Source organism: Ranitomeya variabilis, chromosome 1 (assembly GCF_051348905.1).
Source record: "Ranitomeya variabilis isolate aRanVar5 chromosome 1, aRanVar5.hap1, whole genome shotgun sequence".
Classification (NCBI taxonomy): Eukaryota; Metazoa; Chordata; class Amphibia; order Anura; family Dendrobatidae; genus Ranitomeya; species Ranitomeya variabilis.
This window is the reverse complement of record NC_135232.1, coordinates 226,571,092-226,587,480: the sequence shown is the minus strand read 5'-3', so window position 1 is coordinate 226,587,480 and position 16,389 is coordinate 226,571,092. Positions and strand designations below refer to the sequence as shown.

Sequence of the window (16,389 nt, the reverse complement as noted above, 5' to 3'; positions counted from 1 at the left end):
CACAATGTATGGAACATCATATGGGGCCACAGTGTATGGAGCATCATATGGGGCCACAATGTATGGAGCATCTTATGGGGCCAGAATGTATGGAGCATCTTATGGGGCCACAATGTATGGAGCATCGTATGGGGCCACAATGTATGTAGCATCTTATGGGGCCACAATGTATGGAGCATCGTATGGGGCCACAATGTATGGAGCATCGTATGGGGCCACAATGTATGGAGCATCTGATGGGGCCACAATGTATGGAGCATCGTATGGGGCCACAATGTATGGAGCATCTTATGGGGCCACAATGTATGGAGCATCGTATGGGGCCATAATGTATGGAGCATCTTATGGGGCATAATGTGTGGAGTATCTCTTGGGGGTATAATATGTGGAGCATCTTATGGGACCATCAACCTTTATGCAGCATTATATGGGGCATAATTTAATATGGAGCATTATATGGGGCGTATTTTGTGTGGAGCATCTTATGTGGCCCATCATGAACTGTATGGAGCATTATATGGGGCTCCTGATTCAGTATGGATATTCAAAAACACTTAACTGATGTCTCAATTAATTTTACTTTTATTTGTATCTATTTTTACTTTTTACATTTACCGGTAGCTGCTGCATTTTCCATCCTAGGCTTATACTCGAGTCATTAAGTTTTCCCAGTTTTTTGTGGCAAAATTAGGGGGGTCAGCTTATACTCGGGTCGGCTTATAATCGAGTATATACGGTAAACAAATTTGCAATTTTCAAACTCTGAATGATTATTCCTTTAATTCAGGTAGTTATACCAAAACATTAATAACTAACATTTCCCTAATGTCTGCTTTACATCAGCACCATTTGTAAAATGCAATTTATTTTTGTTAGCATTTTAGAAGGTTTAAAAATGTAGCAGTAATTTTTAATTTATTTCATGGAAATTTACAAAAAAAATTTTTTTAGGGAACTGTCCAGGTTTGAAGTGACTGTAGGGGTCCTATATATTGGAAATACCCCCAAAAGTGATACCATTTTAAAAACAGCACATATTAAAATTTGCCATCAGGTAGTTTATTAACCCTTCAGGTGATTTTCAGGAATTAATGAAATGTGACATGACAGGAATGAAAAAGTGTATTTTTACCACCTTAATGTCGCTGACTTTTGAACAGGCCACTGGTACCGGCAGACTAGCTTGTGAATTGCCATGGCAAACATCAGGACCACACAATCATGATCTCAGGGTGCCGATGGGGATAAAGAGGGAGAAGCCACACTCTTTTAAACATTTATATGATATAGTCATTATTGACAGCAGCATCTAAGGGGTTAAACAGATATGGACGGTGCTAATGCTGATCGTGGCTAATGCAGTAAGTTGTCAGCTATAGTGCCCAGCCCACAGCTGCTGGATTGTCACCTGTATGGGGAGGCTATTCTCTGATATCTCAGGTCAGTTAAAAGACGTACTGACGGTCATTAAGGGGTTAACTCCTCCACCATGTTGTGACTGCACCATCCATTGTTACTTTTCCTGTAGGAAAGTTGTACCAGTCAGTATGCTGTTATTTCCCAGCCACAAAAAGAGGGACATAAGTAACTAATTTTATGGTTTGCAATGTATTGACTCAAAAAAAAATAGTATAATATGCACCTTTGTTCTAACACAATCACATGCTTTACTTACTGGTTACTTTCCAGAGAAATATGGAAAAGTATAATTAGGGGTAAGCTTCTTCTCGTTATACATTCCGCTGAGCATAACACATGTACAGTATGTGGCTCATGTGTGATCTAACTTGGATCTGGTGATACGGATCTAGCTTTGCTTAAACTTGGGCCTGGTAAAGACAATTTAATGAAAATTGTCAGGATTTTTTTTTTTTTTTTTTTTAAAAGATAATTTTCATCCGCATGACAGCTGATATTATACATCAACCTTTTAAAAAAAAAAAAAAGTACTCTACCAAATATAAGTTTATGGTAATATTTGCAATATATTCATAAAAAACCCAAGCAGTTGCAGTACGGGTGATCCATATAGGATCGTGTTTTTTTTTGTACACATAAAGATTTGAATGGGCAGTTCTTTTCTGAAGAGACCAGTGCATGCTGCTGCAAAAAAATTTTTTCAATAGATATTTGTTTTTTTGTGAAAAAACCCTTTAATCTAAGAAGCCCAATTGAATAACCTTGGTCTGTGTGCTCTCATGTTTTATCACCGACCGCACGTGTACGTTTAACGCTCTCCTCTGAACCTGGCCTGAAAGTGGTGCAAACTATTATGTCAAGGGCATATACAGCTCTGGCAAAAATTAAGAGACGACTACATCAAAACCCTGTCATGGGCAGCCCAATCTCCAGACCTGAACCCCATTGAAAACCTCTGGAATGTAATCAAGAGGATGATGGATAGTCACAAGCCATCAACAAAGAAGAACTGCTTACATTTTTGCGCCAGAAGCAGTGTGATAGACTGGTGGAAAGCATGCCAAGAGGCATGAAAGCTGTGATTAAAAATCATGGTTATTCCACAAAATATTGATTTCTGAACTCTTCCCGAGTTAAAACATTAGTACTGTTGTTTCTAAATGATTATGAACTTGTTTTCTTTGCATTATTTGAGGTCTGAAAGCACTGGTTTTTTGTTTTTTTTAATTTTGACCATTTCTCCTTTTCAGAAAAAAAATACAAAATGTATTGCTTGGAAATTCAGAGACATGTTTTAAGAAGTTTATAGAATAAAAGAACAATTTACATTGTACTCAAAAATATACCTATAAAGAGAAAAATCAGACAAACTGAAAATTTTCCAGTGGTCTCTTAATTTTTGCCAGAGCTGTATTTTAAAGAACAGATATATAACATATGAAACCTATGATGTCAAGCATCTGTAACGATATGTGAAGAATACAACAGCTTTATGTATTTATTAGTCTGTCTAATCTTATGGAATTGTACTAGGCAAAACTGGGCAGGTTATACTCAGAGCTATTCCTCATATCAGATTTTTTCAAATTCAATATTGCAATGCATTTTATTACTTTTTAAGAGGATGAAAAGACACTGGGTATCTTAATCTGGATCTTATGGTATTCAGTTCAGCCCAGCAGTAGTGATGCAGCAGATATAATATTGACTACAAAAATCAATAATCTCTAAAATGGCAAATCGCCAACCTTTTTCCTTTGGGCTGCATTATATATTGCATTTTTTTATTTATTTACGGTATATATTTATTATTTTTTTACAAAATGTGAGCAGCCTTTTGTGTGACGTGGCGAGCTGTTGTAAGATCTCCTTGGGTGATTTATTGAAAAGAAAAATGTATTGTATGTTTAATAGTGTATGGGCATGCCATTGAGATATGTCGTTATGAAAAGGGGCTGAATTTACCAATTAACGCTTAAACGATGCTGTATATACAAACCTGTATTGTAATCCTATTCTTCCAAAAGCTTATTTAAATGTATGCAAGAAAAAGTATTATCTGCACCTGGGAAAGCGGACAGCCATATTGTTTGTGACTTTGTGAGAAATGGATATAATTGAGAGATAAATAAAATGTAAATCGATTGTGCTCATTCTTTTTAGAACAGCTTGTCATAATAGATGGCATCAGCTGGGTGCGACTTCCATCCTGGAGAACTACTATGCTCATTCTCCCTCCGTCTCCAGGCTTATACATGGTTGCTCTGTCTTCACTCCCCTGACATCTGTAGCTGACTGTAATGTGACATCCTGTGATAACACATTATAGGAGGTGTGACACTATAATGTGCTGTCATAGTATGGCATACTGTTTAAATGTCTTAGTCTGGCAAGTCATTCCAGAAATTCCTTCAACTCATGTAATCATTGCATAGATTGTGCGCAGTCAATGTTTCTTAGGTTTTTTTTTCCATCCCATCCATGATGTGTGTTTTTTTGTTAGCTGATAGAAATAGAATTCTCGTTCATCTCATTTAATGGAATCTGTTGGGTTTCTTATTTATAGTGGGCAGGATAGTCCTAGAGCATTACATCATTAAATACTTCAAGGGAAACCCTAAATAAAAGAAGCTAACTGAAGCTAACCGATTACTTATAATGACCTTTGAAAAAAATGCAAAAGAGGCAACATGTTCCTATTATACTTTTCCTCTGACTGTTCCATTCCAGGTTTTGGCTTGCAAATACTGATGTCAAAAACTCACCCAATGCTGGACGTGTGACCGTGGCCTTAGCAGAGCACAAATGTGCCCATAAATATTTGTCGACAACTGACAATTACTAGGGACTTCTAACTATCTATTGTATATGAGGGTCACCCAACTATTCCCCAACAGTAAAGCCAACGCTGTCAATCATGGAAGAGTAAGCATAAGCAGGAGACACATGTATGACAAGTAATTGGGTAGGTGTGCTCAACCACTCGGCCAAGTTATGGGTGCACCGAGCACCTATTTAGCATATTTAATTATAGCAGAATGTCTGACTAATGCAGCAATGGATTAAAACCCCAAAGGCGCAATATTTATTTGGGCTATGTCCTCTTGTCATGATTAGTTTTGACACTATGCAGCGTCTTCCCTTAGGTAGCATACTGATAATTATGCATATGCTGTGCTTGTATGCTTGCAGCTTGAGTCCATACAGCTATGATGAAGGCTGTTTGTCAAATAGTCAAGACCACATCCCCCTCGCTGCCCTTCCTCTCCTCGCCACATCCTCTCCACAGTACCTGGAAGCTGTGGCAACAGTTATCCATCGAGCCAATCAAGTCTATCTGGATTTCACTAAATCACAAGAAGGGATGTCCTTTACTGGGCAGGTGAGTTAAGGGTACAGAGATCGGCAAGAGACCCAAGCATCAACTGGGGTGCATCTACCACCACAAACTGAAAGTAAAACATGCTATGGTTATGACCTTTGGGACTTATGGGCTATCTGGTCTTTTAGCTATCCTCACCTTTGGTGTGTTGAAGTGTCCTATGTTATGTGTCAGGTCAGTGTAATATACAGCGTATGCCAGTTTAGAATGGGGTGTGATCACATTTAGGTTCAGTTTTTAAATGGTCAATGGTCCTAGAAATGGATTCTACTGGCAGATAGCTTCAAATGTAGGATTTGAGGATAAATGTAGTGAGGACTTAAGAGAGATGGAAAGACATGTCAAATGTGAGTATAGCAGAAAGTGTCATAGTATGTTACAGATGGCCTTACAGTAGTTAATATATCTTGTTACCAATCTATCAGCAGAATCAGTTGCATTCAGAAAGATAGAACATTTGGGGTAACCCGAGAAAAAATGTTCCCACCAGTGCAGACCCGAGGGTCATTGTATGTGTTACAGTATATCCGCTTTGGGAGGAAACTGGTTCTCCATAAAAAGAACCTGTCACCAGATCAGACGTGGCCAGTTTTTGCTCTTATTTTATTCACACTGCTCCCCTTGGTATGCATATTTTTGCTTGCATGTTTTGTTTTTCACTGTACAGGTTCAGAAATATGGGCCTTGCTTAATTTAGTGTTAATTTTTATATCCTTTATCAAGGGGGTGTTGCTCATAGGATTTTCCGATGACGTGTATCTTTAGATTATTTTATATAACTATCATGTGAGCAACGCCCCATTGTGAAGACCATACAAATTAAAAAGGCTCATATCTCTGGAAAGGTATGGCAGATTTTCAAAGGAAAGAAAAATAAAAATGGATTACTCCGGGGGAGCAGCTGGACTAAAATAAGAACAATACCTGGCCACTGGAAATAGTGACCGGTCCTCTTTAAGGAGACTGACTAGGGTCTTATTCGCAATATTCCAAGGGGGGAAAAAAAGTATACCTCCAATAAGTGGCAATATTTTTACTATAATTATTTTTTTGTTTCTTCCAGGTTTGTTTAGTTGGGGACTGTGTTGGAGGAATTTTGGGATTTGATGCCTTATGTTACAGCAATCAAACTGTGTCTGAAAGCCAGAACAGCAGCCGCAGAGGAAGCATCGTCAGTGTTCAGGTATCACTGAATTGAATTCTGTCATCCTTTCTGCCTATCATATTAAAAATACTAAAAGTTACCTTTTATAGGACGTAAAAACATTATCTTCATACATCTCAGTAATTTCATCTCAGGTTTTGCTGCTGATTGACAGCTTTCTGCTTACTACTACTGTCTCACTGTATATGTGTAAAGCAGTCAGTCAGTAGTGGCATTATCCAGGCTCATGAATTCTGTGGTTCACACAAGCATGCCCATCACTGAGTGGGCTGACAGCGATGCAGTAGTTAAAATTGTTTTTTTTTATCAAAACTACAGCAAGAACCCCAATAAGTGACCAAACTTTAGATCTAGGATCTCTCATTACTTTGTGCTGCCCTCCGAATGCACAGTATAACCCTGATGACAGATTTCCTATAAATATGGACTGAAGTCTCTTGACTTCTCTAACACTTTCCTCCTCACAAGTAGGTTGCATTAGGTTAAGCTGATTAAATTACACCGTAATAGCACTTCGGAAAATAAGTATCATCTCCTTAATGTCTTTCTGTCAAACCACTTGGGATCAGATGACGTTAAGAAAATCTATGGCATGTTAAAGACATGTACGCTACCTACGTTTTAAGTAGCAGGTCACACTGTTTGGTAGCATTCTGAGGTCTCTTAAACATGCCCGCCTTTAGATTTTTCAGAAAATCTCACATTTTGGAATAAAATAGTGATTTTTTTTTTTTTTTAAACAATATCCGAGTATTGACCAATCACTTTTTAGTATTTGATAAAACCCAATATAGATGGTACATACAGTACATAATATTGAAATACATTTTTTTTTAGCATTCTTCACCTGTGATTCTCTGGTTGCCTGCTGTGCCAATTAATACTGTTGTTGTAGCAATGTCGCTCCCTTGTCACTCCTAACCTAGTTTATTGAAATGAAAATGTGAAAGCAGACATTCATTGATCACCAAAAAGAGATATTCAGGCAACAAATAACATTATTAAGCCAGAAATGGACATGCATATTATGTTTTGGAGGGGAGAGGAAAGAAAAAACAAAGCAAAACTGGGAAACAAGTGCCGTAGTTTATTTATATTTTATAGTTCCTATTATTGGTTAAACTTGGGAAGAATAAATGGACCATATAAATTGTCTCATATAAAAACGGAATTGTGTCATTCATTGATATGCCTCCCAGATGGTTAAAATAAACTAGAAGTTATTTGTAATGTTGATTGCAGACCAAACTCACACATTTTAACAAGTAGGTAATTGTGCTGTCCTTTTCAAATGTGGACATATGACTTCAGCCTAAGTCATTAGGGTTAGCTCCTGGCATGACACCATGACTAAGGACAGGTCTATATGACTGGAACTTTTGTTTCTTACTTAGATTCAATATTTTTAATGTACCTAGAACCTTATAAAGTGAATCTGTCAGTAGGATTCACCCTACTAAGCTGTCTATATGAGCACATAAGAATCTGAATAAAATGATATCTTGATATCTACAATCTGATGTGTTATTTCAGAGAAATCCAAATTTTTCTTATATGTAAATGAACTGTTCAGGACTATGGGCCGGACACAGATCTGTATGAGAATCTGCCTCCAGAGATTATTATAAATAAAAGAGAGCATTATCAGTGTGATATTTAACCCATTATCTACCAGTGTCCTTTTTTTGGGACTCCTAATCTTTAGCTTCTAGCAACTAAGATTTTATATTTTTTACAATTACTGTAGGTCCAATTTTTTGTGTTGTGTTTGTAAAATGAGTGTTTTCAAAATAGGAAATCATGTCATTGTCATTTTTAATTGAATATTGGGACGCCCTTTTCTGAAAAATCCGTACTTGAAAAATTTTTGCAAATTACCAGTATGTTTCTGATTCATTAGGACCCAAATCATTAAAAATCTGTCATTAAAAAAAAAAAAATGACAGGATTATACCTGACACATCTGCAGGTTCCTCTCTGCTTCAGCTTCCATCTCACAAGCAGACAGTGTTGCAGTACAGCAGAGCTGTGAGAGCTGCAGCAAATGTGTTTGTAATGAGACAAAGTAAATTTTTACTGTTCTGTGTTAGTTATATGTCTCACACTGGTAACTCACCCTTTTATTAAAAATAATCTCTGGAGGCAGATTCTCATGCAGATCAGTGTCCAGCCCATAGTCCTGAACAGGTCAGTTACATATAAGAAAAACATGGATTTCTCTGTAATAAAATATTGGATTACAGATATCAAGGTGTCATTTTATTCAGCTTCCCATGACCTAAATGCTTATACAGATGGCTTAGGAGGATTGATCTTTCTGACAGATTCCCTTAAATCTGCACTAAGATTGATGAAGTTTTATATCCAAATGACAGGATACCTTCGTTTGCATTAGCAGCTGCCAGATTCTTCATTCTCTCATGTCATCACAGTGGAAATAATAACTTTTTATAGAAAAAAAACAATTTTACTTATTTAGTATGCTTTTTCCCCAGCTATTCCTCATAAACATTTACCAATAAACCTAACGTTTTAGGAGTAAAAACTTATGATGCAATTAAAGAACAACTAAGTAAAGAGTACTGCATAGTAATAATGGTCAGATATGTAGTTCCTAGCGGTATGAATTCAGTAAGCTAGCATAGCCAAACTACAGACTGAATATTAAAGTAGATCTCTTCTATTATTCAACATATCCAGCAAGATGTTGCAAACTGAATGCATACATTACCTTGCAAGTTGTAGGTGCTTTGATGTGTTCTTTATCTATTCTAGGACACAGACCTCCTGTCCCCAGGAATCAGCGTCAACAACAGCTACTGCAGTAGTTCAAACCTGGAGACTAGTAGGCACTTGAGCCGAAGTAACATTGACATACCTCGGAGCAATGGTGAAGATCCAAAGAAACAGCTTCCACGTAAGAGAAGTGATTCGTCCACGTACGAGCTGGACACCATCAAACAGCACCAGGCTTTTCTTTCTAGGTAAGTAAATAGGAATCACTTGCAGCTATGAAAACAAACATTATTAGAGCTATAGAAAGTTATACATATCTCCACAACTATTTATCTGATTCCTGTAGATGGCATTAAGACCAACACAGAACTACAGACAGATGTGAGCTCCTTTGTTCCATTCTATTTATGAATATAGGGTTTTTTTTATGAACACCCAGGGCCCTACAGTTATGAAATTCATTTTTTCGGAGTTGTGACGAAGTGGCGAACATATTGCATTGTCTTACTTCACTGGGCGGTTATGGTAATACTTCCAAATTAATACTGGGAAATTTGGGGAAAATTAACTTTTTTTTTTTTTACCTACAGGCACATAGGCAGAGACCTGTCAGAGCAGCGGGTGCAGATAACCCGCCTGTCTGACTAGTCTCCAGTGCACCTCGGTCAGCGGCAGTATGTGTTCGTCTGAAATACCGCAGCGTTTCAGAGTTAAACACACCTGGCTGAGGTCACATAGCCAGTGGCTCATACATGCTGCCCGCGGATCAGACAGCATGTATCAGCTGTCAGGTACTTTTCAACGTACTCTCAGGAGTGTGTCAGAGTGCTACTGTAATCCTCGTAAACACACTGCTTTCAATCATTGATGGCAACATTTAAGCTCTACAATCCGGGCCAGACACTTGTTGGGGTGCTCATTGATCCCCCCCCCAATCATGTGACAACCCACAGCCCAATATTTGATGAACACTCTGAAACAGCCTCAACCCTTTCTGGAGATCACTCACTCTCTTCAATAATATTTTCAGACGGCATCACATGTTTTTGGCACTATTAGTATAATATTAGTGTCTGAAAAAAAATCAGATGGAAATATAGAATTACCACATTGCTATGCACTTTGTTCATTTTTTTGCGGCAGGTTTGTGACTCTTTTTTTTTTTTCAAGTGGATTCTGTGTGGACGTCACCTGAAAAAGATGTTGTGTGCACATACTCCTAGGAATTTTAGAAATATCTTCATTTTCTGAGCACCAGATTTTTGTGAGGAATGCATTTAGAGCCATAGGATGTTTAAGTGTAAGAATAGTTTGATAAAAACTAAAAGTTAATTCTGTGTGAGCCTGCGTGTGTTTTATGAGTCGTGTACAGTTTTGCGGCACTTTCAAGAGAAAAGACAAGACAGTGTGTGCATGACCTTTCAATACTTAAAAGAAATTACGCAAAAGCTAAGTTTTTCATTATGGAATTTATGTACACCTGATGCATTTGGAAACTGTGGCACCAATTCATCAAGACCAGTAATTTTATTGCAGGTCTTGATGAGGTGGCGTGTTGGAGTCAGACCTTCCTGATTCATTAAGAAGTGAACAGCTCTTAATAAATCAGGAGCATCTCACATAAGCATTATATGAGAGAAAAAAGAGAGTGAGACATGCAAAAACAGAGAATTTGCTGGGGTTTGCAGACTACTGCACAGAAGCATAGAATGAAGTCTACACTTAGATTAGCCTGATGATGTGATAAATATCTATGGCGGATGCAGCAGAGCATGGTATGGCAGAGCTGACACCATTCATCAGTTAGCCAGCTTTTAGGACAGCTCTGGGTTATAGAGGTGGGGCTAGTCAAGAGCTTACCATAGAGGGAGGGAGGTGTCAGCAGTACCTAGGAGAAGCAGGGTGCTGCTGACAAATGTAGTTTTAGTAATGTCAAATAAGGACCACTCATCCAGCTTTGTGAAGCCGTATGCACAGAGGGGCTGACAAAAAAAAGGAACAAAGCTACAAAAACATGCTGGGCTTATTCAGTGTATTAATACATTTATTGTATTTTGGGAAAAATAATGTGATGTGGGAATAACCCTTCAACCTATTTATCTTTACAACCACTTTCCCTCTTGCATTAATTACTGTAATACCATACTCTCTTCTGATAATAATTCCAATCCCACCAAATTATAATTTCCTTACCCTTTGCAGTAATAACCATCCCGGTTTCTAATCACATCTGTTGTGAATTCTGTTCTTGGGCTCCCTCCGGTGGTTATAAGTGGTAGCGCTGCTGTCTGTCCTTCACAGCAGTTATCAGGTGTGTCCACTCTGCACTGGGCTATTTAGTCTGGCCTCACCCTTTGGTCAGTGCCAGTTGTCCATTGTATTCTGGAGGATTCACATCCCTTCATGGTTTCTCCTGCTTCCTGGTCTTTTCACCAAGATAAGTTCTGCTGGTTTGCAGCCCACATGTTGTGGGTCTCATTGTTCAGTGCATTTCATGTTTTTTTCTTGTCCAGCTTAATCTGTGTAAGGATTTATGCAGTCAAGCTGGAATCTCTGGAGAGGCAGATATACCCTCCATATCTTTAGTTAGATGTGGAGATTTTTGTATTTTCTGTGGTGGATATTTCATAGTATTTTAATACTGACCGCATAGTTCTCTGTCCTATCTTTCCTATTTAGCTAGATTGGCCTCCTTTGCTAAATCCTGTTTTCAGCCTGTGTATGTTTTTTCCTCTCCTCTCACAGTCAATAATTGTGGGGGGCTGCCTATCCTTTGGGAATTTTCTCTGAGGCGAGATAGTTTTCCCTTTTCTATCTATAGGGTTAATTAGTCCTCCGGCTGTGTCGAGGTGTCTAGGATCAGTAGGTACATCCCACGGCTACTTCTAGTTGCGGTGTTAAGTTCAGGGTCCGCGGTCAGTATAGATACCACCTTCTCCAGAGTACGTCCAATGCTGCTCCTGGGCCACCAGATCATAACACACATCACCCTTAGCAGTGATAAATTCCATCCACATACCAGGATTATTATCACATGGTCCCTAACGGTACTAACCCCTCCACCTCCTAGATTATAATCACATATCCCCTTTTAGTTATTAATTAACCCCTCCAGATTATAAACAGATGGCCACTTGCTGTAATAAATTCCCCCCTTCCGCCTGATTATAATTACATGGCTTCTTGTTTTGTTAAACTCCCCACATTATATAATCATATGGCCCCTTAGATCCTAAGAGCCACTACATTGCACTACTCAGCACACTTTACACCAAATAGTTACACGCACACACAAATTGATCTTCTCTCTCTGCCACACACAGAGAGTCACAGGCTCACCGGTAGGGCTGCAGTCACCGCCGCCATGAGGTCTGCAGCTCCTACCTCTTCCACATGCTTCTCTTTGGCAGAGTTGTAAGATGGGTCTTCATCAGGCAGTCCCACGCCCAGTATGCTTGGACAAATTTCCCATGTGATGCTGACAGCCCAGCATTATTTAAAGATATAGTGCAGTGGCTAAAGCAATGAGTGGCCCTTTTTGTCCATGTTCCCCTTGAAGGCTGGGCCCCGGGTCAGTATCCCAAATTGCCTTCATTACAGTCTGCCCTGCCTGTTAACAGGAACAATTTTAAAAGATGGTTTGTATAGACCACTAAGTGGGTATCTGTTTTTATGTCAGGAGTGGCAAAACACAGATCATTAATGGTCACCTGCCGTATTTTACGGACCTCAGATGTGGCCCTGGAGTACATATAGGAGGATCCAATATTACCATAAGCTTGTTCCTAACCAGGAGTTAGATGTAAGATTACTTAATCTCTCCCTATGTATTTTTCCCAAGAAAAGATTGAATCCCAGCAGTGAGAAAAAGGAAAATGCTTAAAAAAATAACGTTTTTTCTGCTTCCCTATGAAAAGATCTATTCTTTGTTTTCAAGGAAAAAAAATATATCTGAAAAAACATTAAGCACTAATATTGCCATTTAGGGGAATCCTACATGGGGATTCTGTATGTTCTAGCACTAGATTAAAACAAGCAATGACAGCCATTATCTTCTTGAGTAATATTGACAGTCACCAGTTCCCATAGATGGAATCACAGTGTCCCCTGGTCATAGTCCAATATATTATCCGTTTTTGCAGAGCCTGTATGACTTACTTTCATGCTTAACCCCTCTGTACCTGTACGCAGTCAGTCAATGTAGTAATGACAGATACATGGGTGATATCAAAGAGTTTAGAATTAGCATTAAATCAGCTGATTTTTCATAATCTGTTCATTTTCTGTCTTCTAACAAGCAGTACGAAAACAGAAGTAATAAATGCGAAAGCTCTTTCTCAAAATGTTTGCAATGGTGTTAATGCCTTGTTTCTACAACGTTTCTAAAATAATCATAAAATGTCTTTACAGTTTACACTCAAGTGTTCTCAGAAATGATCCGGGGTCTCGGAGATCGAGTAGCTCAACAATGCTGGATGGAGGCAGCATTGGGAAGTTTGATTTTGAGATTTCCGATTTTTTCTTATTTGGGTCCCCTCTTGGACTGGTACTGGCTTTGCGGAAAACCGTGATTCCTGCTCTCGACAGTAAGCATTAGGAGAAGTTTTTCTAAATGTTGCAGAGTAAAGGTAACATTTGATGAGTATCTACCACTACAAGATGACTTGTATACAAAAGCTTTATGTGTATTGTAATATCAGGCAGGAAAACTTCCAAAAAGGATTATACGGCTGTTCTAACCAGGATTTTCAAAGTGTGTATAACAGACTCATCAGGTCTAAGAGCTCTTAAATAATGTAAGCAGTTTTATTGTGAAACCTGGAGACTGATTCTCTTTAAAGGGAATCTGTCGGCAGAACTCCATACTATTTGTATGCGCAAATAGCTCTTGCAAAGACAAGTCCAGCAATACCTTTATAGTCTATTCTTCCATTACTAAGAAATTAGTGTTTGAAATTATATGCAAATTAGGCTAAAGAGCTATTTGTAACTTTAAAGACTCTGTCACTCCAGCTCTTTTCCACACCCAGCACCTCCTCCAGCACGAGGAGGTGGCAACATGTGGAGTAAAGAGCTGGAGTGACAGAGGATTTATATTTACAGCCTCATTTACATAGATAAGAAGGGCACCCATCCTTGTCTATTTATCCAGTACTTATAGGCGCTGCATATGAGCATAAGGCCAAGTCCCCACAATGAGTATATGTTTTTGCTGTTGAAGATTTTCTGCAGCATTTTTGCATCAATTTGATCATTTATGCTTTTATGGTGTTTCTAAGTGTATTTTTTACATGCGTTCTTACTGTGTTTTTTCTGCTGCGGTTTTAGTCTCTTTTTGGTACGTCATGTGTTCAATAAAACTGCTTTGTTTTGGACACTTTCTGTTAGCTCATTAGATAAACATTTATTGATAAAATCATGTGCGGATTATGTACTTGGTGTATTTCTGCTGCTGAAGCATGCTACAAATGTGAATGCATTTTACCTGCAGATTTTCCTCATCTTATTCAAAAGAAAGCAGACTGGCATGAGATTTCTATAAAACCCTATTCACATTGCTGGTACTGCACGATTTTATTTTTTTTTTGCATAAAAAAAACCAAAACACTTTGTCAAAAACTCATCATGGGAACTTAGCCTTATCCGGTAAAACTGCAAAGCAATTTTAATTGTGGCTGCTTTGGCCTGTAAATGAGGATTGTGTATACAGCTTTTCATCTTCTTAAGCTTCCTCCGGTAGAATGAGCTTTTAATGTGACTGAGAGAGATCATCAGATTGGATAAATTGACATCCAGCTATATTGATTTGTGAAACAGGGCTTTTGCTTCCCTTGCCATGCTTTCATGTTGATTAGTTCCTTACAGTCACTACTGTATGGCTGTTCAGTATGGAGACCGAGGAGACTTAAATGGTAATTTTTTGGCAGCAAACATAAAAGAAACTTATTTATTATTAAACCAAGAAGGAAAAGACATGCAGTCACATATGCAAAAAGCTAATCATTTACAGTTTCTTATGTTACATAATTGCAATGTATCTATGGAAATCAGATGCTATGCTATGTTTGTGTATGACATCCAATTTTGTTTTACACATCCATAGACTTGAATGGCCGAGTTTCATCCGATTTACAGACGAAAATATTGCATGCTGCAATTTTTTTCACACGCAGGTTTCGGACAGTGAAAAAAATGGATCATGCTCATTGCCTCTTTGAATAACATTGGTCTGAGTTCCGTCTGAATTTTTTTTTGTTTTATCAAGGACAGCACTCGGAATGAAAATACGGTCGTGTGCACAAGTCCTAGTAGAGATCGTACCATTTCTGACTATAGATGTAGTATCCATTGATGCGTTGTTCACCTTTTTGAAAATTGTCAGTGTCTATGTGGAAAAGTATGAAAACTCATTTGCCCGCTTCAAATTTGTTGAAAGCCCAGTTTACTGTAGAGATATAGCGGACTTCCTAACTTAGGATGTTGTATATAACCATTAGCAACCATGAAGACTTGTGCTTGCATTTTCCTATAGTAAGCCACCATTTGTACGTTGTACAGCATAGTTTTGTGCAATAACTGAAGATGCTGACAGAGCGAAAGCTGTATCTTCAAAAACTTAGAACAGAGCTTTAGAATGTATGTCATGTGAGACTTTGTGTCCATGTCATCTTTATATAATGTGTTCTTGTTTTACTGACAGTTTACCAGCTTAGGCCTGGTTGCCAGCAAGTTTACAACCTATTCCATCCAGCTGATCCATCTGCATCGCGCATTGAACCACTTTTAGAGAAGAAGTTCCATCTGATGCCTCCATTCAATGTCCCTCGGTATCAGAGGTTTCCTTTGGGGGATGGTAACTCGGCCCTCCTGGGTAAGATAATACTACACGCACAATTCATACATATTAGGATATGTTTTACATTACAAAGGGTGACCTGTAGTTGGGGTCTGCATTAGGCTCACGACTGGCGTACAATTGTGCACATAGTGAACAACATAATTGGTATATATTGGCCCCTTTTATGCATTTTTTAAAACAGATCTTTTTTTATTGAGAAACAATATACATACAACATTGTAAGAGGAATCACATAAGCGCTAAAATATCCATCTTTGCATATTGTTGTACAGAATTGTAATAGATCTCTAGCTCATTCATAAATAATACAATTTTCTATATATACTGAACTTCTAGTCAGTTTTCCAAGGAACCGAAACTACTTCACCCCATCCCCCTCCAAAGACGACTACATTCAACCTATTTACAGAAGACCAATAATTTGTAAAGACTGACGCATAATCAGAGCAAACACAATATATGCTGTATAATTGTAATCAACCCATTGTCATGGAACGGTGTACCCCTCAAGAGCCCTAAAGAAACCAATTGTTGCAATTCCCTATCTCTCAGCAAAGCTCCAGATGGTAGTCCTGGAACATCTATCCAAGGCCCCCAGATGTTATCGAATTTCTTAATTTTATTTCTCTTTCTGTATACCCCTTTTTTCCAACCAGATAATATCATTTAGTTCGTTTATCAAGTCGTTAATTGATGGAGGCTGGGCATCCAGCCAGTGTAACGCTATGAGTTTGCGTGCTGTATATATAGCTAATAGAGATTCCAGTTCTACGGAGTTACCCAAGTATCCCAATATACAGATTTTAGGATCTGCTTGAATACGCACCC

At 38.3% G+C, this 16,389-nt stretch overlaps 1 protein-coding gene across 9 annotated transcripts in view; it reads left to right on the top strand.

Moving 5' to 3' along the window:
• PITPNM2 (phosphatidylinositol transfer protein membrane associated 2) overlaps window positions 1-16,389 on the top strand; it is a 441,487-nt gene that overhangs the window by 359,690 nt on the left and 65,408 nt on the right. For all 9 annotated transcript variants that reach the window (XM_077293187.1, XM_077293186.1, XM_077293190.1 and 6 more), the window contains 5 exons: window positions 4,612-4,801; window positions 5,865-5,984; window positions 8,742-8,950; window positions 13,113-13,288; window positions 15,403-15,573. In XM_077293187.1, coding sequence (XP_077149302.1) covers window positions 4,612-4,801; window positions 5,865-5,984; window positions 8,742-8,950; window positions 13,113-13,288; window positions 15,403-15,573 — 866 coding nt within the window. The remainder of the gene's footprint in view (window positions 1-4,611; window positions 4,802-5,864; window positions 5,985-8,741; window positions 8,951-13,112; window positions 13,289-15,402; window positions 15,574-16,389) is intronic.